General features: G+C 36.3%; 2 protein-coding genes across 10 annotated transcripts in view; one reads left to right on the top strand and one right to left on the bottom strand.

Annotated features, from left to right (window-relative positions):
• MON2 (MON2 homolog, regulator of endosome-to-Golgi trafficking) overlaps positions 1-22,434 on the bottom strand; it is a 112,715-nt gene that overhangs the window by 57,056 nt on the left and 33,225 nt on the right. For all 9 annotated transcript variants that reach the window (XM_032348848.1, XM_032348842.1, XM_032348844.1 and 6 more), the window contains 7 exons: positions 16,925-17,022; positions 16,096-16,221; positions 14,436-14,630; positions 7,931-8,055; positions 7,377-7,513; positions 6,099-6,252; positions 159-391 (listed from right to left, as the gene is read on the bottom strand). In XM_032348848.1, the coding sequence (XP_032204739.1) occupies positions 159-391; positions 6,099-6,252; positions 7,377-7,513; positions 7,931-8,055; positions 14,436-14,630; positions 16,096-16,221; positions 16,925-17,022 (1,068 nt within the window). The remainder of the gene's footprint in view (positions 1-158; positions 392-6,098; positions 6,253-7,376; positions 7,514-7,930; positions 8,056-14,435; positions 14,631-16,095; positions 16,222-16,924; positions 17,023-22,434) is intronic.
• On the top strand, positions 20,099-21,102 carry LOC116594015 (heterogeneous nuclear ribonucleoprotein A1-like). Its single transcript, XM_032348854.1, has one exon. It carries the CDS (start codon positions 20,149-20,151, stop codon positions 21,100-21,102), a length of 954 nt encoding a protein of 317 aa, XP_032204745.1. The 5' UTR covers positions 20,099-20,148.

Genomic DNA, 22,434 nt, shown 5'->3' with positions numbered 1-22,434 from the left:
TAGTGACATACATAAACAGAACGATAACACAAATAGGGTAGTGTTAACAACTGGGAAATCAGAGTGAAGGGATGTTTGGGAACTTGAGTATTTCTGCAACTTTTCTGTAAATTCAAATTATTTCAAAATAAAAATTAAAAATACAGATATCAATATACCTTTTTCTTTATCCATCTGGTCTGATGTTGACTGTAATTCTTGCTGTTCTGATGATTGTGTTGGTGAAGAAGCTGCTTCAGTAGTAGTCTGACATTCTGTTTCAACCTTTCCTAACTCTCCTTCAATCATACTAGTAATTCCACGTACAAGGTCAAGCAAACAATGGAATGCCACAGACATAGCATAACCTTCTGGTATAGTTGGGGGCTCAACTTTGTCCAACATCTCCAGGCTGAAATTAAGAAAAAATCAGAACATTAATTAAAAGCCATGATGATGAAAATATATATACAAGTGTTTGTAGTTCATAGAAAGTAAGAGCAACAGAATAGAAAACATGAATAGAATTAATGAGTGTTTCATTTGGAGGGATCCTTTCTCAGTATTCTAAGAAAGTGATTAGAATAATTAAGGCCTGACCACTGCCATAACTAATTATTTTATCAATTTACTTTTTGCCCCTCCCCCTCAATGTGCCAGTATTTTAATTAAAGAAATTTAATTTGAGAAATTAAGTCTTACATATAAAATAGAGTAAGATTAAATGGATTATAAAACTTCTCAAACTCTAATTCAGGTGCTTTCAAAATAAGGTACTACAAAACCAAATCAATCCTATAAACAGGAAGATATTTTCACAATGAGAAAGTATTACTGTGAGATATCCAGCTTAGCTATCATCTCAGACACAATCTACCAACAGAGTAAGAATAATACTCAGAGCATCAATATGTCAAAGTCAAAAAAAATTTTTTTAAAGATTTTATTTATTTATTTGAGAGAGAGAGAGAGATCACAAGTAAGCAGAGAGGCAGGCAGAGAGAGAGGAGGAAGCAGGCTCCCCGCTGAGCAGAGAGCCCGATGCAGGGCTCAATCCCAGGACCCCGGGATCATGACCTGAGCCAAAGGCAGAGGCTTTGACCCACTGAGCCACCCAGGTGCCCCAAGTCAAAATATTTTTAATGATTTTTTATTTTTATTTATTTGACAGAGAGAGACACAGCGAGAGAGGGAACACAAGCAGGGGGAGTTGAAGAGGGAGAAGCAGACTTCTCATGGAGCAGGGAGCCGGATGTGGGGCTTGATCCCAGGACCCCGGGATCATGACCTGAGCCAAAGGCAGACACTTAATGACTGAGCCACCCAGGTGCCCCCAAAGTCAAATTATAGAGCATTTTCTACTCCATAGTTAGAACAAGCTTTCAAAAAGAAAGGTAACAAATCTTTTGTCTTAAGTCACAGCAAATAAGAAATTATGGTTTTAAATGCCTTAAAATTGAAATCTGTCACGATAATTCAATGGAAAAAGAACTGGTGGTATTGGAACAGCTGAATATTCATATGTAAATGAATGATGGTAGATCTTTACCTGGTACCATATACAAAAATTAACTCAAAATTAATCAATGACCTAAATACAGGGGCTAAAACTAATACTCTTAGAAGAAAACACAGTCAAAAATCTTCATGACCTCACATTAGGTAATGATTTGTTAGACAGGATACCAAAAGAACAAGCAACAAAGGAAAAAACAAATAAACTGAGTTCATCAATATTAAAAACTATTGTGCTTTAAAGGCCATTATTAAGAAAATGAAAGACAATCCACAGAATAGAAAATTTTTGCAAATCATGTATCTGATAAGGGGCTAAAGATCCAGAATATATACTAAATAATAAAAAGACAACCCAATTAAAAAAAGGAGCAAAGGATCTGAAAAGACATTTCTCCCATGATGATATATAAATGGCCAAAAAGTATGTGAATGAGATAGATATTCAATGTCACTGGTATTTAGAGAAATGCAAACTGAAAATATGGTAAGGTAACATTTAATGTCCACTTGGATGGCTAAAATCAGAAGACTGTAACAATAATCAAAAGACAGTAATAAGTGCTGCTGAGAATGTGGAGAAATCTGAACCCCTATATATTGTTGGTGGGGATATAAAATGATAGAGTCAATTGGGAAAATAGTTGGGCAGTTATTCAAAAAGTTAAACATAGTAATATGTGACTCAGTAATTCTACTCCTAGGTATATACATCTATGAGAAATTAAAACATATGTCTAAGCAAAAAGTTGTACACAAATGCTCACAGCAGCGTTATCTCTAAAAACCAAAAAGTGGAAGCAATCCAAATATACCCATCAGTGGATGGATAAACAAAATACAGTACATTCATAAATCTGAATATTATTTAGCCATAAAAAGAAATGAAGTACTGATATATCCTACAATACAGGTGAACCTTCAAAACACGCTGAAAGAAGACTGAATAAAAGAGTATTTAGGGGCGCCTGGGTGGCTCAGTGGGTTAAGCCGCTGCCTTCGGGTCAGGTCATGATCTCAGGGTCCTGGGATCGAGTCCCGCATCAGGCTCTCTGCTCAGCGGGGAGCCTGCTTCCCCCTCTATCTCTGCCTGCCTCTCTGCCTACTTGTGATCTCTCTCTGTCAAATAAATAAATAAAATCTTTAAAAAAAAAAAGGAGTATTTATTGTGTGATTACATTTATATGAAAGATCCAGAATAGGGAAATCAGTAGAAATGCAAAACAGATTAGTGGTTGCTAGGGGAATGGAAAGAGAGACTAGAGAATGAATATGGGTTTCTTTCTGGGATGATGAAAAAGTCCTGGAATTCAAGATGGTTACTGTTACATAGCTTTTGAATACAGTAAAACCATAAAATGTATAATGTAAAGGGCGAATTTTATGGTATGTGGATTACATCTCAAAAAAAAAAACTGAAATCACTAAAGATTACAATAAGTTAATAAAAGACTTCCAGCCTCAAATTCTAAAAGTTGCTGAATCATAATCAAGACTGGAGGTAGGTAATTTGTAAAGAAATGCAAACTCAGAATAAACAATAACAACATCTACAAACAGCTACCATTTGTTGCACAATAACTCTTGGCCTGGGACTCTAGGGGCTTTTTGATGTATGTTGTCTTGTTTAACTTCTCACAAACCCCTAAAAGATACAGATGATACAACTAAGGACTAAGGTGACACAGTTATCCATCAACAGTTCTTAACCCAAGTCTCACTCTAAAGCCTATCAATTTAACCCCTAGAATGTGAGCTCCGAGGATTTTAAAATTTAGAGAATCAGTAAAGATATATTTATATTACTGATCAAGAGATCTAAGCTCAAACAAAGAGTAAAGTTTATGGGTTTAATCATTGCCAAGCAAATGAGACTTTTAGAGCCACACACTAAGCCTGTGAGTGCTAAGCATTTTTTCAGACAAATCTCTATTCTCAATGAAGAAATGATCTACTGAGAAAATGCATCTGAAACAAAGAAAATAATCTTAAATATCCCAAACTCTAATCCCCATTCTATGGTAAAGACCTTAAATGCTAGTAAAGAAAAAAAGGTGATTTATGCTTATTTTTATAAATATCACAACCTAAAACAAAGCTCATGCTTTCTTATCTCAGTATTTCAGTGCTATTTTATTAGAACTAGTATATAAATTCCAGTTTTAGATAAAATGTAACTCATTTATTTAAATATTTTAAAATTTAAGGTAAAGTTGCAAAATTGTCACCAGCCCAACTCTGAAAGGAGTCATAGTGTAATTAATCAGAAAGACTATGTCAGCAATACTTATGTTAAAACTACTTTTGTCTGTATACGACTGAAGTTTTCAAATGATTATATACACAAAAAGTTAACAGAAGAACAGAATTTACAATCAAGATTTACATGTATGCCTTCAGAGAAAATAGTGAGAATACTTTATACTGAATCTCACAACGAATGAATGAATAAAAGATACCAATTCACCAGGGAGGGTTCAAACATACTAATCCATGTGTAAAAGAAATCCCAGTATTTCCTGGTTATTTTTGATTCCAGAGGTGAATAATCTCAGTGTTTATAGCACTAAAAAAAAAACCCCAAACCATTATTTTCCTTTTAAAATTTAGTCCTAACTTTGTCTTCAAGTGAAATAACGTACTGTACTCAAAATCATAGTATTTAGTAGCTGAACTAGTTAAAATCCAACTTTCTTAATTGATAAGGATTAAATTATCAATAAATTAATTGGTTTCAAAACTTCCACCAATAAAAAAGTAATTCGTACAACTTTGCCAAGTATTTACTCCCATTCATTTGTTTAATTTTTCTTCCTCAAGCATACATCTTCACTCTCTCCCTTTATTATGTATTTGCTCAATCTTTCCGCAGAGATCGTTTCTATCCCCATCTTTACCCTGGTCACTCTCCATCCCCTTAATTTTTTTTTCTTCAAAGAATTAACCACTACCCAAGGTGGTACTGTATGTTTATTTGAACCTTTATTGACTATATCACTCACTAAAATGTAAGCTCAATGAGGATAACTAGTTTTAATATTGGGGTTTTTTAATTTATAAAATGAGGTATGGGAAAATAAACGAGTTTACTGTTTCCTTCAGTGCTAGAAATCTGATTTCTTTTAAATCTGATCATCTAGTATACTTGAGTCACTAGCCTTTGTAGCAAGCAAAACTTATATGAGACTAGGTAACTTTAATTTCTTTTAAATGACTAAGAATAACAATGAATTTTAGTTAAGTATTTCAGTCCTCTATGATTCTATACTTTCATAATTTGGTGCAAAATAAAGCTGCACATACCATGATTATACTATGAAGATTGACATACCATATAAATTTATCATTTAAACTAGTCAGAGAGTGGGAGTTGGGCACATGGGTGAAGAGGAGAGGGAAACACAGGCCTCCAGTTATGGAATGAGTAAGTGATGAGAATAAAAGGCACAGCATAAGGAACATAGTCAATGATATTGTAACAGTGATGTAAAAGGACAGATGGCAGCTGTACTTGTGGTGAACACAACATAATGTATAAACTTGTCAAATTACTATGTTGTACTGTATACCTGAAACTTATGTAATGTGTGTAAACTATACTCAAATTTAAACAAACAAAAAAATAACAAACAAACTAGTCAGAGACTCTGCTTCACACTTTAGTTCTGATTTACTGTCATCGGAATAGTGTTTTAATTACACATGTCAAGCATTCAAAATGTATTACTTGATTGCCTAACAGCAACAGCAGTAGTGTTAAATCTATGTAGGACTGATCTTTATTTATTTATCTCTATAGCACTGAAGTTCACTCTAACTTAAGAAAAATCAACAATATACTGCCAAATATGTATTTCTTAAACTGAATTGGCTTAATGACAATAAAAATAACACATATGGACTCCATTAAACACCTTAAGTTAATTAAACTATAAGTACTGTGTGTTAAACTCTAAAAACATAATTAGCTACAGTTAAAATAAATTTTCTCACCTACAGAATCCTGAAAGGTAGATAAGATATAACACTACTCTCATTTTATAGGTGAAGAAACAGATTTTTAAAAAGGTTAATTCATTTGCTGCTGGTGACTCAGTCAGCATTAAAAGACCTAAGTCCAAAATCACATACTTAAATCAAAAAGCCATACAGAAAAGCTAACTAGGTCCTCAGGTAAAAAAAAAAAAATACATTTTGGGGGTGCCTGGGTGGCTCAGTGGGTTAAAGCCTCTGCCTTCGGCTCAGGTCATGATCTCAGGGTCCTGGGATCAAGCCCCACATTGGGCTCTCTGCTCAGCAGGGAGCCTGCTTCCTCCTCTCTCTCTGCCTGCTTCTCTGCCTACTTGTGATCTCTGTCAAAAAAAAAAAAAAAAAATACATTTTGTTTCACAATACTGTTAACACTAACACATCAATAAACAGCACAAAAGAAAACAAACAAAACCCAATCCTATGTAAAACTCTCAACATAGAACAAGAGAAAATTAGTTCTAAATTGCATCAGAATTACTAGGTTTAAAATTTTAAATATAATGCAGAAAAATTTTAGGATAAAATAACCTCAATGGCGTCATTCATCACAAAATAAAGCTACTACTACTTACTACGTGGCTTTTGCACTGCCTTGCACTGTTATAGTCAGAATAGGTATCCAAGTTCCTCTATATTCAAATGCTGGTAGCAAAGTAACACCTCCACCAATCCCCAACATTCCTGAGTTAGCTGGTGCTGAGACGGGGCCACCTGAGTTATTGTTTCCTATTAGACAAGGGAAAGAAAGCAAAGATACCAACTTACTAGTTAATTACGAATCCATAATACATAGACATCTGTTTAATTAAAGAAAATTTGTTCTATTAAGAAAGGATACCACACGAATAAATGAAGTTTATCAATCCTGCTTTGGCTATTAGAGGCTCTATTTCCCCAGAATACCATTTCCTATTTATTTATTTATTTATTTAAAGATTTTATTTATTTGTCAGAGAGAGAGAGACAGAGACAGAGAGAGAGAACGCGAGCGAGCACAGGCAGAGTGGCAGGCAGAGCCAGAGGGAGAAGCAGGCTCCCCGCCGAGCAAGAAGCCCAATGTGGGACTTGATCCCAGGATGCTGGGATCATGACCTGAGCCGAAGGCAGCCGCTTAACCAACTGAGCCACGCAGGCGTCCCCATTTCCTTTTTTATAAGAAAGGTACTAATGAGTAAAACTACTGACAAACTTTATAATATACTTTTTGTTAGACCATTTTTTATCAGAGGTGAAAATAAAGAATTAAGAAACCATTAATCAGACAGTAGAAAGTAGAAGATAAACACAAAGAAGGCAAAAAGAAACAAGCCATATGTTGATTGCCAAACAAGTTTACCTATTTTTTTAAAAGAGAAATGAACAGACCTCCTAAGGTGGTGAACCAAATTCTTTAAAGAGAGGCACAAAATGAAGATCCTTCTCTCTCTCCCTTTTTTTTCTTTTTAAATTTTAGTTATTTGAGAGAGACAGAGAGAGCAGAAGCGGGGGAAGAGCAAAGGGAGAGGGAGAAGAGGCACCCTGGGATCACCCTGCCTGAGCTGAAGGCAGACACTTTAACTGACTGAGCCACCCAGGTGCCCCAAAATGAAAATTCCTCTAAAATGAAAATAAACATCTAAACTCTTATTCTTAAGCGATTAGAGAACCTGAAAGTACACTAAAGAAGGAAACATATTCTGGAAAGAAGTAAACATAGCTGCCTCAACGAGACTGAATTTTCTTTAAGTATAAACTCTTTAGGTAATCCAAATTTCTCCAGTAACAAAATTTCCATAAAATATCCTCTGGGAACAGTGAATTCAGGAAATCATGGCAGAATATAAAAAAACAAAATAAGAATTAGTCTTTACCAGCTTGGTTTGTTGTAGCAGGATTTCCGGTAGGAGGGACAAGAAACAACGACTGTATAAAAGATCCCAGGGCATTCACAATATCACGAAAAACCTTGGTAGAATGCTGTTTCATATCATAGGACTGACAAAATGATCTGTAAAATAATTTTAAATATTTCTGAGGAAAATACTTGAATATATTAAAAATTTTTAACATTTTTTATAGCAATTAATGTTCATATAATCAGTCTGAATGCTGTACTTAAAACTTCATCACACCTGAGTGATTTTACTAAGTTAGTAAAAAGGTTCAGACTGAGGTTAGTGTTATAAAAGATAAAAATCATCTTGGCCATATTAACCAATAAATTTGGATTGATGGCAATTACTACCCCTATTTTTTTTGCCCACCGCTCAGCTGTTTTACACACACACACCACTACCACTCTATTTATAAATAATACCCAGTTTTCTTTGTTTAGAAATCACTAATACTTGGGAATAAATACTTAAACTCTTCCTACTAGCAAACATTACCCTATCTATTTAGCAAAATATTGCTGAGGTTTTACCTTAAGAGCTGAGGCTGCACACAGAGTCTGTGTATTGATTCTACTGCAACAGCTCGTAACCACTGTGGTTTATCTGCATCCAGAAATTTCACCAGAAGTGACAGAAATATCTCACATTCAGTTACCTAAAAAGATTTTTAAATAATAATATCTTTAAACCTAAGATCAGAATTTATAAATTACATTCTTGTTCTTAGTGTTACAGACAAACCAGTAAAATCTTCCAATTTTAAATAAATTAAAATTTTTAATGGGGAGTAGAGAAAAAAGCAGACTATATAGGAAAAAGTTAACAATAAAAATAATCAGTATCTCTCTACATCCCTGAAAACACAAAAGTGATCTGCTCTCATGGTTAACCTTTTAACCTTATTCTTTAGAAAACACTATGTACCATTACACCATTCTCATTCCTGGCAGGTAGGATGTATCATATAAACTGCTAATAGAATGTATGTTCTACTCTTCAATAACACCACGTTTTCCCGTAAGTTCTTTTGCTGCTTAAACAGAGAGGCAATAAGCCTAAGCACGTTTAATATATATTTTCTAGTATAAAAACAAGGAATCTGTAGCAGTTGACAGGTAAAAAGATACATAAAGTATTTAGAACAAGGCCTGGTACATAGCTTTGCTTTGTAAGTATTAGTTACCATTACCAATATAAACCATCTCCTCTGCAAGTTCTTTGTAAATAAAGATGTCTGAAACACATTTTCACCGTTATGTATTAAATGTCTGATAAATGAATAAACAACCAAAATAAAGTAACCAGGTTTTTCAACAGTAAATGGATTACTTCTGTTGCACACTGAGGACACAGCAGGATATCTGGGAGCTAAGAACCTGACATTGTGATTACTAAGCCAAACTGGACCCTCCTTGTACTGTGGCACCTTCTTGGACAAATTAGCTAGGGGTATCCTGAAATGAGCGAGCATCACATGGGGTGAGAGGATGTTCACCCAAAGTCTTAGCAGCTGGTATTTTCTAATGCCTTTCAGTACTGTTAACTGAATGCTTAAAATCAGGACATGATCATGAAAGCAGGAGGGATAATTAAAAACTTTATCTGTGGACTGCTATGATTGAAGAAGTCATAAAACAGAGGTTTAGCAATGTTCTAATCATAAGACAGCTAAAAAGCACTAGATCAGAAATCAGATAGGCTCATCTTCTTTATCCACCAACTGAGTGGATGACAAGGTACATAACCTTCTTATAAATAAAGGATAAAATTATCTGTATCTTTCGGAGAAATCAAATCAGAAAACTGTAAGAATAAAAACATCCCCTAAACATGATAAAATTCATGCAAATGCAGAGCACATTATTTTTTCTATTAAACAAATGATCCTTTTAGTAAAGAACTGAAAAAGAATGTGGTGACTCACTGTACAAGTTGTATGTACTTGAGTTTTAACATTAGTGCATCCTCCAAATGGACACTACCTACTTTAGAGTGGAAATGAAATATGTATGTGGTAGAACTGAAGCCTCATCAGCTAGATTATGAGGCCAGAAAACAAAGACTCTCAGAAACATCATTATATCACAGCCAAAGGAAATACTGTTAAAAAAACTTGCCTTGAAGAGTGTATCATTTTCTCTCCTGTGGTAGACAGACTACAGCACAAATCAAACAATAAATTTATATTGTAGCCACTAAAACCTTGTGATCTGGGTAAAGGAGAGACTCTCTCCTGAGGTCTGGAACTTTGTTCTCCCTTCCTCCCTCATTGCCAAGTGTGAAAGTCTGATCACAGAACTTGTGCTGAGGTCACTGCACTGTTCTCAATCAAGGACATCAATGGAGGGTGCCTACTGTGAATCTGTTAAGCCTTTTCCCCCAAGAGGTGGAACTCAATAGGGAAACAGGTACTAAGATTGGCATCTATGGCCCAAGTCCAATTCCTTGTGGCATGAAGATACTTCATGAACTCCATTATAAGCATAAAGAGTGATAAATGTTTCTGAATTCCTAGTCTTTGGTAAAGCATAGTAGTCAAGAGACAACTGATGCTTTAAGTTAATCAAAATCATCCTGGTAGCAATTCTAATCACAGCATCACATGGATTTCTAACAGATTATAACATAAGATAACTGCTGACTTAGGACACAATAAAGAAAGTCTGATAGAATATTTAAAATTGGCATTAGCAGCCTTGAAGAGAAAAGAAATGAGAACTAAGAAAACAGAGAAGTAGTAAAATGCACTGGAATTAATAGCAAGGGTTTTGGGGTCTAAAAGAATTCATTAACATCCCAGCTCTGTGGCTTAGAAGGTATAATCTCAGGCAAATTACATAAATATCCCAAATCTCATTTTTTTTTTTAGCTGTAGTAAGGTCTAAATGAATTAATATATGTAAAGCACTTTGTACAGTATCTAAAATAAATGCACTCAAAAACAGAAATTTCATCCAAAACCGAAATTCTGAAGAAGGTATCTATATCTATATCTCTGACAGTCACCAGATGAACTGCTATTCATAAGACAACCGGTGGACAGAAACCAAGTTCTTAGTCTGCTGGGATACTGTAACAAAAGACCACAGACTGGGTGGCTTAAATAACAGAAATTTATTTGGCACAGTTCTGGAGGCTAGAAGTCTGAGATCAGGGTGACACCATCACTGCGGTTTGCGTGAAAGCTCTCCTCCTAGCTTGCAGACAGCTGACTTATCACTGTGTTCTCACATGGCAGACAGAGCAAGAAAGCTCTCTAGTGTTCCTTCATATAAGGTCACTAGCGCCATCATGACAACTCTACCTGCATAACCTCGTCTAACCCTAATTACACCCAAAGATTCCATCTCCAAATACTACCATGTTAGGAGTTATGGATTAGGTCTGAGAAATCTACTGACAGTCTTATGAGTGTTCCCTTGCACATGACAAGTCATTTTTCTTTTGCAGCTCTAAAGATTCTCTGTAAGTTTTAGCAGCTTAATTATAATGGGTCTTGGTATAGCTCCCTTTGGATTAATCCTAGTTATAATTCTCTGAGCTTCATGAATTTATATGTTCCTTTCCTCTTCAAAATTGGGAAGTTTTTAGCCATTACTTCAAATAGGCTCTCTGCCCCTTTCTTTCCTCATCTGAGACTCCCATAATGTATTGTTAAGTAATAAGAAAAAATATATATATATTGGTCTCTGCTCCTGGTTTCTGACACAGAGCTCCTAAAATCCCTATAATTTCCTAAGTGATCAGAGCATCTGACACAGAGCTCCTAAGTCTCTTGGAATTTCCTAGATGAATAGTATCTTCCACTCTAATGAGGCAATTCTTAATGGATTACAGGAGATGGGCTGGATACCAGAAAAAACAATCATAATTAGAAGCTTCAGACTTTCAGCCCCGCCCTCATTCTCTGGAGAAGGGAAAATGGTAGAAACTGAGTTAATAATCCATCATGCCTACATGATGAGAATTACCGTAAAAATCCTAAAAGTACAGAGTTTAGAGAGCTTCCAGGTTGAGGAACATACATATACATGCCAAGAGAGTTGCACACTCCAACTTCATGGGGACAGAAGCTCCTGCTCTTGGGACTTTTCCAGACCCTGCTCTTCATCTGCCTATCAGTAGTAGTATCCTTTTAAATATCCTTTGTAATAAACAGACAATAGTAAGTAAACTGTTTTCCTAGGAAACCCAAAGAACTTCCCATATACAGCCAAGTTAGAATCTGTGGGTAAGTGGGCAACATATTATTAACAATAGGCATCTGCAATAGGGGGTAATCTTGTGAGACTGAGTCCTTAACTGTAGGGTCTATGCTAACTGTGGTTAGTATCAGAATTGAATTAAAATGTAGAATACCTGACTGTCAGAGAATTTGCTGATATGGGAAAAACTCCATTATGTCTCATGGATGAGGTGTTATGAGTGTGAGAGTATAACCCAGTACATTTTTGCTAGACATGTGTATCTTGGTCTGCTGGATGGTATGCCATAAGTCTCTTACAGGCTCTTCATTCTTCATCTTCTTCTTCTTTTTCTTCCCCTAATCTGGTAAATGCAAATGACTTGTCTTCAAGCTTGTTGATTCTTTCTTCTAGTCTACTGATCTAGTCTACTGCTGATCCCCTCAGTGCATTTTTCAATTCAGTTACTGTATTCTTCTGCTTTATATTTGTTTTATCCTTCTTTATAGTTTCTCTTTGATATTCTCATTTTGTTCATACACCACTTTCTTGATTTAATTTTAGTTGTCTGTATTCTTTTTGTTCACTCAGCATCTTTATGATTATTCTGAATTTTTGTCAGGTAATTCACTGACCTCCATTTCTTTATGGTTAGTTTCTGGAGATTAATTTTGTTCCTTGAATTGGGCCATGTTTCCCCATTTCTTTGTATGCCTTGTTATTTTGTTGTTGTTGTTGAAATCTGGGCATTTGAAAAAAGCCAACTCTTTTAGTCTTTAGGCAAAGACTTTCACCAATCAGTCAGGGATCCTCTCAAACCTCTTCTGTCCATTTGTTTATTTCCTCTGGGCTTGTGTGTGTAACTTCCCAGCTGAAGACATTTCCTTGTTTCTATTCAGGAGCTCCCCCTGGTGTATGTCTGCAGTATTACGCTCTCTGGGCAGCAGCAAGCAGCAGAACTTGTCTTTGTTCTGAGCAGGCCCAAGGGTACCTTTCCCATCACTGCTACCTTTCCCATCAATGCTCCGAGAATCAGGGGAGACAGAAACCAGTTAGCATACCTCAAAAAAGTTAGAATGGAGGATGCATATTTCATCTTTCTGCAACCTAAAGGAGAAACCACAGGTTGGGAGTTTTCTCCTCATCACACCATGCTGTGCTCTTGTAAGGAGTGAGATGCGGTATGCAGCTAAGTGCAATAAGATTTCCTACCCACTCTAATGAACCTCTCTGCTTTGCCTTACACTTGCCTGGGGTGCTATAACCTCTCAACTGATAAGTTCTCACAGAGGTAATCTATGTACTGTTAACCTGGTGTTTCCGTGGGGGACAGAGGGGCTCAGCTTCATATTTCCAACATTTTGCTGATGTCACTCTGGTTTACATTTTTAAAAAGTTTCTTTGTGGACTGAAACAGACCATAAATAAATATAACTCAGAATATGTAACAGGCGACAGGTAAAAGCTCTCCATCTCTGGAAGAAATTAAGCTACCTTTCATTTATTTTCAGCAAGCGCCAGGAGACCTTTCAAAACTTTCAAAAGTTAATCTATGTAATGACTCACAAAATTTCCCTCCATTTCAATTGTATATAATTAGACAAAAAAGTACTGTTTTTCCAATTAAATATAATTATTGAAAATTATATCAAATACCATAAGTGTTGAGAAGAACACTGTAATTTTTTAAAAGTTAACCCTTACAGAGAAAGATGAAGCTATGAATTAAAGTAAATTCCCAAACTTATGTACTGAAATATTCAATTATATGTTATTAATTTTGGTGGAACTAAAAAAGTCCAAACCAACAATTATGAGTGTACCAAAAGACTCTTAAACTTCTGGGACCCAACTCTGATAACAACGGTGTCCCCAATAAATAGCAATTTGTTTGAAGTGATTTGATTTCCTATAAGTACTTCTACATTAAATACATCAATATGTACTATAGGTATACTTTGTGTGGTCAGAAATAATTGTTAACTACAATGCTTATAAAGATGATTTCTAAATACACTGTGCACAAATGGATTTGGAATATGAAAAGAAAATCTATGACATGTTTATCATAAATATTTTTAAAAGCCCTTTATTTTAAAAAGCTCTCCACAGAATTTAGTATAAACTTATCTGTTTGTTTGTAAAGTTGATGGTTAGCTCTAATATTTAGCACATCGACTGCTCACAGTGTTAGAAGTATTATAAATTTATATAGTTAACTATTTCATAATTATCAACAACCAATTATTCCTGTTAATTAAATAAGGATATAAACTAAAAAACTGTACAAGGATGAATTTCACATAATATAAAACTAAAAAAAAGTATTACACACCATTTCCTCTAAAAACTATTACATTGACATATTATGATAAGGAGTATCACAACATATTCTGCATTCATAAATTTATGCCAAATAAATACAATACTGGACTAGAAGTCAAAACAGTTGATTTCTAATCCTAGAGTTCACCAAATTTTTAACTGCTTTAATTTGTTAAGATACATTAAATAGTATAAACAAAAGCAGCATAAACTGAAGATACTAAAATTTTAATTATCCCTCAAATGAGATAATTTGCTAATAAGCCAAATTTCCAAGCCACAAATTCTATACTGCCCTCAGATAAAAGGCCATGACTCCCCTTGACATACATTAAAAATACTATATAAAACATAAGCAAAAATCTAAGAAAGGATAGAATAAAGCCATAGAATAACTAGGAAAACACCTATAAATACTTTAAAAAAAATTCTGAAGTGTAAAAGCTGAATGCATTATAATAAATCATCATTTAAAGGGCACTACATGCAATTACACATACAAACACACATGAAAATTAGCACTTACCAAAAGGCTGTAAAATTGCTTAATTAGAACAGATACTACTCTGAGCAAACGCATGCAGATAGGAAAATATGGTTTTTCAACTGGTGCTGGAGAAGATGAAGAGCTGGAACCTTGTCTGAACTTTATATTTGGAGAAAAGAGTTTTATCACAAGAGGACATACCCTTTCTTTGAGAAGGAAACTAAACTCTTGGTGCTATTTGCAAAGATAAAAAAAAAAAAGAATTAATTTAGTTTATACTTAATACTTTTAAAACACAGACTTATTGGCAAATAAAATTTATTAATAATCAGCTTTATTACATGTTTAGTTTATTATTCTATAGTTTACACACAATTATGAAATTAGTGTTGCTCTTTCAGACTGTAAGATCAAAATGGTCATCAATATTTCAAAAAAATCTAATTTAAAAATGAACATTTAATGATTTGGAATTAAGAGGTTTATTATTAGGAACTGTGATTTTGGTAGAACACTAGCAATTCAAAACAAAGAAGAGAATAAAGAAGACAGATTACACAAATTCAAAGAGCTAAAGCATTTAAAATAGGCTGCTGAAAGAAAACCAGGTAAATAAAATATGTTCTATAATTCATTAATTTTACTTTGTCAAGATAACTATTCTGTTCATGCATGGAAGTTTTTTTTTTTTTAAAGATCTTATTTATTTATTTGACAGAGATCACAAGTAGGCAGAGAGGCAGGCAGGGGGAGCTGGGGTGTGGGGGGAAAGCAGGCACCCTGCTGAGCGGAGAGGCCAATGCAGGGCTCAATCCCAGGACCCTAGGATCATGACCTGAGCCAAACGCAGAGGCTTTAATGCGCTGAGCCACCCAGGCACCCCCATGCATGGAAGATTTAATAATTAACTTATTATTTTGTTCTACTTAGATTGCTTGAACAGAACACAATAAGCTGATTTAAAAAAAAAAAAAAAAAAACTCAATGACAAGAATAGTCACTATTTTTTTTTTTAAGTTTTTATCTCTTCAATCACCCACCATGGAAATCAAACTCGACCCCAAGATCAAGAGTCACATGCTCCTCGACTAAGCCAGCCAAGAGCACTGCATAATTATTTTAAAGTCTGGGACTTCTTTTTCCATTTGAATTATCCAAAAGCACATAGCTACATAAACAAGTAAAAATCAGTAACAATTTTTCAGTTTGTTTTTTTTTTTTAAGATTTTATTTATTTATTTGACAGAGAGAGAGAGATCACAAGGAGGCAGAGAGGCAAGCAGAGAGGTAGGAGGGGGGAAGCAGGCTCCCTGCCGAGCAGAAGCCCAATGCGGGGCTCGATCCCAGGACCCTGAGACTAAGACCTAAGCTGAAGGCAGAGGCTTTGAGCCACCCAGGTGCCCCAATTTTTCAGTTTTTAAATATTATAATAAACAGCTCACATACCAAATTCCCTCAGACACCCACAGACTGGAAAATGCCTCACTAGATGGTCTCTAGGAACTCCTTCTAATGTTAAAATTTCAAAGTGCTAGGGCCCTACAATAATGTAAGACAACACTAAATTATCACATCTGAAGTCTAATGCTGTAATTCTTTCAATCCTCTCACATGGGAAAAAGAATACATGGTAATTTCTTGGAAAATACCTGTGAAAAAATATGATTTATTTTGTTGCAAGATACTACCAATGGCTTACTTGTAAAAAGACCTGTGGAAAGTCATTCAGGACTGACTCAAGTAATTCAAGGCCAAATGTTCGAGTCATTTCTGTCATGCCTACTAGCCAGTAAGGAGCATCAGCATTAACCAACTGACAAAGGTCCTGGGAAAATAAGTTAAAAAAAAAAAAAATGAAAAATAAATAAAACATTCACATGCTGGAATGAAACATGCTTTTCAAAATTCATAAAATTTTTAAAAGTTATCTCTTTTTATATAGTTGTTTTTACTCCTTAGAAACTAAGCACTGGTAATTCAATTCTGAAAAACTATATACTTGATTATATAAGTAAACTTTAAAAGAATCATATAACTATTGACAATACATAGGGTACACAGAAAATTGTTAATAGTCTTTTAATGAAAAACCACTTAAAATAACCCTTTAATAAAAATTAGTAAAATGTTCAGGGCAGATAAATCTTATTTTACTTAAAAGATATATTCATGACAAGTAACATGAAAATCAGGTATTTGTATATAAAATTACAGTGTTAGACCAAAGACTTATTAGTTAAATTTTTATGTTACAGAAATTATTTTCTAGTCATCCCTAATATGCCTCTCTTTCTAGTTCTGGGCTTAACTCATTTTATTTCCTTAAAGTGAAATGTTTTATCATGTTCCTTAGCTATAGATGCCCTTTAATGTTTTAGAACATTTTCAAAATACTACTTTTGACCCTTTAAAATTTGACAATTTAAAAAGCTGACACTTGAAAAATTAAATCAGACATAAAATTCCAAAATCAAAAATTCATACAAAACTATATTCTATAATAAAATCACTTTTATCAACTGAAATACCTGGAAAAGCATATATGCATCTTTAGCACAAGGTTTGAGGGTGCTGACAGATCTTCTGTTACTATTTCCTTGGACCAGTACTGGTTGTTCTATAATATCTGCAATCAAAATAAGATGGGTTTCAGCGGTTTATAATGACTTTAATAAATCATACATACTATTTAAAATAAATACATATTTGTGAAATTATAAACATTTCTTAAATGTAGGCTCAGTATTATGCCTCCAAAATGGGAAAAAAAATTAGGAATTTATTGTTATACAGAATGCCATAAAAACTACTCTTTACTATCTTATGTCATTTTAATAAGTTTAGCATCTTTATCCATACATTTGATTTTCCCAGTCTCCCTTTTCCCAATCCCTTAATTTAATGGAGTTGAAATTCACATGATCTCTGAATGTGCCTTTAAAAATCAAGTACATAGAAGTTTACCACATGGTTAATTCCTATATCACCTCAGTATAAACGAAGAATTAATTGCTTGATCTGCCACAATTGGGGGAGGAGAAGATGGCAGAGAAGTAGCAGGCTGAGAGGACATCAGGTAGCAAGATATCAGCTAGATAGTTAATCAAACCATTGCGAACACCTACAAATCCAATGGGAGACTGAAGAGAAGAAGAGCAACAACTCTAGAAACAGAAGAAAATCGACCACTTTCTGAAAGGGAGGACCAGCAGAGAAGTGAATCCAAAGCGAGGGGAAGATAGACTGCAGGGGGAGGGGCCGGCTCCCATCAAGCGGCAGAACAGCAGAGCAGAAAATCAGGGCTTTTGAAAGTCTGCTCCAATGAGGGACTTTGCTCCAGAGGCTAGACCAAGGTGAAGCCCACACGGGATCAGCATGGCTCCAGGTCCCAGGGGCTCACAGAAGGGTGGGAGTTGTCTGAGTGTTGCAGAGCTCGCAGGTATTAGAGCAGGAAAGCCGGCTACAGAGACAGAGCTGAGGAGTGAGCTCTCAACTCAGGGTTACCCTGAACCGTAATCCGTGGCACAGCTACTGCTCTGTGAATGAGGTCCCCACAAGATCCGGGGAGACACCCCCTGGGGGAGCTCAGGGATCTGTGGGGTTTGGAGACTCCAGGCGGAGCTGTGTGCCAGAGACAGAGACGCGTGGTCACAGGCTGGGTGAGCTTGGAACAGGGCTGAAGGCCAGGGAGACCGGAGTAATTGAGTGCTTTTCTCTGAGGGTGCACTGAGGAGTGGCACCCCGAGCTCTCGGCAACTCCAGGCCAGAGATTGGGAAGCCGCCATTTTCATTCCCGTCCTCCTGAACTCTACGGAAAGCGTTTAGGGAACAAAAGCTCCCAAAAGTGAACCCAAGTGGATTACTTAGCCTGGCCCCTGGTAAGGGCGGTGCAATTCCACCTGGGGCAAAGACACTTGAGAATCACTACAACAGGCCACTCCCCCAGAAGATCAACAAGAAATCCAGCCAAGACAAAGTTCACTTACCAAGTGAATTCCAGAGGAGGAGAAAGCAAAGAATGGAATTCATGGCTTTCTCCCCATGATTCTTTAGTCTTGCAGTAAATTAATTTTTTTTTAATTTTTTTCTTCTGCTAAATTATTTTTAATTTTTACCCTTTCCGCTTTTAATGTTTTTAAACTAATTTATCTTAACAATACCTTTCATTAAAAAAAAATAATCTTTTTTGAACCTTCATTATTATAGTCATATTTTATCCTTCATTGCATCTAACTTTATTTTTTGTATACACATAGGGTTTTTTCTTCTAAAAAATTTGGGGTACAACTTCTTCTAAAAGATCAAAATATACCCTAAATCTAGCTCCGGGCTTGTTCTAGTCTCCAGCTTAAGCAAATTCTCTCCACTTTCTTTTTCTTTATTCTCCCAACCAACTTCCTTTATTAACTCTTTTAGAAATTAAAAAAAATTTTTTTTCATCTTTATAGGCATAATCCATCCCTTTATTGTGTTTACCCTTATATATGCTTTTCATTCTTTAAAATTTCAGGAGGTAGGTTCTTCTAAGAGACCAAAATACTGCCAAAATTAAGTGGGTCACCCTGTTCTAGTCATCAGTCTAATATATATATATATTATTTTCTTTTTAGTATTTTTTTCATTTGTTTTCTTTTTCTAACTTTTTTCTCTGAACTTCTTTTTATCCCCTTTCTCCCCCCACCATTTGGGGTCTCTTCTGATTTGGTTAAAGCACACTTTCCTGGGGTCTTTGCCACCCTTTTAGTATTTATCTGCTCCTTCATATATTCTTTTTTTTTTTTTTAAGATTATTTATTTATTTATTTGACAGACAGAGATCACAAGTAGGCAGAGAAGCAGGCAGAGAGAGAGGAAGGGAAGCAGGCCCCTTGCTGAGCCGAGAGCCCAACGTGGGACTCGATCCCAGGACTCTGAGATCATGACCTGAGCCAAAGGCAGCGGCTTAACCCACTGAGCCACCCAGGCACCCCTCCTTCATATATTCTTATCTGTACAAAATGACAAAGCGAAAAAACTCACCACAAAAAAAAGAACAAGAGGCAGTACCAAAGGCTAGGGACCTAATCAATATGGACATTGGCAATGTGTCAGATCTAGAGTTCAGAATGACGATTCTCAAGGTTCTAGCCAGGCTCCAAAAAGGCATGGAAAATATTAGAGAAACCATCTCCAGAGAGATAAAAGCTCTTTCTGGAGAAATAACTAAAATCTAACCAAGTTGAAATCAAAAAAGCTATTAATGAGGTGCAATAAAAAAATGGAGGCTCTTACTGCTAGGATAAATGAGCAGAAGAGAGAATTAGTGATATAGAAGACCAAATGAAGAGAATGAAGAAGCTGAGTAAAAGAGACAAACAAATACTGGACCATGAGGGGAGAATTCGAGAGGTAAGTAACACCATAAGACAAAACAACATTAGAATAATTGGGATTCCAGACGAAGAAGAGAAAGGGGAGCAGAAGGTATATTGGAGAGAATTATTGGAGAGAATTTCCCTAAGATGGCAAAGGGAACAAGTACCAAAATCCAGTAGGTGCAGAGAACCCCCCTCAAAATCAATAAGAATAGGTTCATACCCCATCACCTAGTAGTAAAATTTACAAGTCTTAGCGACAAAGAGAAAAATCCTGAAAGCAGTCAGGGAAAAGAAGTCTGTAACATACAATGGTAAAAATATTAGATTGGCCTTTCTTTTCTGCCTGTGGACGCTGCCGAGTAAGCATCGTTAAAGTCTCCCCTCCCACCGCCGTCATGTCTAAGTCAGAGTCTCCCAAAGAGCCTGAACAGCTGCGAAAGCTCTTCATCGGAGGTCTGAGCTTTGAAACAACCGATGAGAGTCTGAGGAGCCATTTTGAGCAATGGGGAACACTTACGGACTGTGTGGTAATGAGAGATCCGAACACCAAGCACTCCAGAGGCTTTGGGTTTGTCACCTATGCCACTGTGGAGGAGGTAGATGCAGCCATGAATGCAAGGCCACACAAGGTGGATGGAAGAGTTGTGGAACCAAAGAGGGCTGTCTCAAGAGAAGATTCTCAAAGACCTGGTGCCCACTTAACTGTGAAAAAGATTTTTGTTGGTGGCATTAAAGAAGACACTGAAGAACATCATCTAAGAGATTATTTCGAACAGTATGGGAAAATCGAAGTGATTGAGATCATGACTGACCGAGGCAGTGGCAAAAAGAGGGGTTTTGCTATTGTAACATTTGATGACCATGATTCTGTAGACAAGATTGTCATTCAAAAATACCATACTGTGAATGGCCACAACTGTGAAGTAAGGAAAGCGCTCTCTAAGCAAGAGATGGCTAGTGCTTCATCCAGCCAAAGAGGTCGAAGTGGTTCTGGAAACTTTGGTGGTGGTCGTGGGAATGACAACTTTGGTCGCGGAGGAAACTTCAGTGGTCGAGGTGGCTTTGGTGGCAGTCGAGGTGGTGGTGGATATGGTGGCAGCGGGGATGGCTATAACGGATTTGGTAATGATGGAAGCAACTTTGGAGGTGGCGGAAGCTATAATGATTTTGGCAATTACAACAATCAATCCTCAAATTTTGGACCCATGAAAGGAGGCAATTTTGGAGGCAGAAGCTCTGGCCCTTATGGTGGTGGAGGCCAATACTTCGCCAAACCACGAAACCAAGGTGGCTATGGTGGTTCCAGCAGCAGCAGCAGCAGCAGCTATGGCAGTGGCAGAAGGTTTTAATTACTGCCAGGAAACAAAGCTTAGCAGGAGAGGAGAGCCAGAGAAGTGACAGGGAAGCTACAGGTTACAACAGATTTGTGAACTCAGTCAAGCACAGTGGTGGCAGGGCCTAGCTGCTACAAAGAAGACATGTTTTAGACAATACTCATGTGTATGGGCAAAAAAACTCAAGGACTGTATTTGTGACTAATTGTATAACAGGTTATTTTAGTTTCTGTTCTGTGGAAAGTGTAAAGCATTCCAACAAAGGGTTTTAATGTAGATTTTTTTTTTTTTTTTTTGCACCCATGCTGTTGATTGCTAAATGTAATAGTCTGATCATGACGCTGAATAAATGTGTCTTTTTTTTAAATGTGCTGTGTAAAGTTAGTCTACTCTGAAGCCATCTTGGTATACTACCCCAACAGTGTGAAGTTAGAATTCCTTCAGGGTGATGCCAGGTTCCATTCGAAATTTATCTGCAACCTGCTTGGGCACAGAAGCCATTGTCTCCACAAACCTTGGTGTAGTTGAACTGACAGTTAATGTGTTGTGACCTGGAGTTCACCATTAAAAGGTCACCCAAGCAAAGTCCTGGAGTTTATTTGGTTATTAATATGATTGTTGGCACATCCTATGCAATATATCTAAACTGAATTATGGTATCAGATAAAATTATAGATGGGATTAAAGCTTGTGTATCATCCATTATCATATGTAATCAATAAACGATTTAATATTCTCTTGAAAAAAAAAAATATTAGATTGGCAACGGACATATCCACAGACACCTGGCAGGCCAGAAAGAGCTGGCATGATATATACAGAGCACTAAATGAGAAAAACATGCAGCCAGGAATACTATACCCAGCCCGGCTATCATTGAAAATAGAAGGAGAGATAAAAAGCTTCCAGGACAAACAAAAACTGAAAGACTTTGTGAACACCAAGCCAGCTCTACAGGAAATATTGAAAGGGGTCCTCTAAGCAAAGAGAGACCCTGTAAGTAGTAGATCAGAAAGAAACAGAGACAATATATAGTAACAGTCACCTTACAGGCAATACAATGGCACTACATTTATATCTCTCAATAGTTACCCTGAATGTAAATGGGTTAATGCCCCAATCAAAAGACACAGGGTATCAGAATGGATAAAAAACAAAACCCATCAATATGCTGCCTACAAGAAACTCATTTTAGACCCAAAGACACCTCCAGATTTAAAGTGACAGGGTGGAAAACAATGTACCATGCTAATGGAAATCAGAAGAAAGCTGGGGGGGGCGCCTGGGTGGCTCAGTGGGTTGAGCCGCTGCCTTCGGCTCAGGTCATGATCTCATGGTCCTGGGATC

The sequence above is a fragment of the Mustela erminea genome, chromosome 6 (genome assembly GCF_009829155.1).
Source record: "Mustela erminea isolate mMusErm1 chromosome 6, mMusErm1.Pri, whole genome shotgun sequence".
NCBI lineage: Eukaryota > Metazoa > Chordata > Mammalia > Carnivora > Mustelidae > Mustela > Mustela erminea.
Note: the sequence above shows the minus strand (reverse complement) of the source record. Positions and strands in the feature narration are given on the sequence as shown.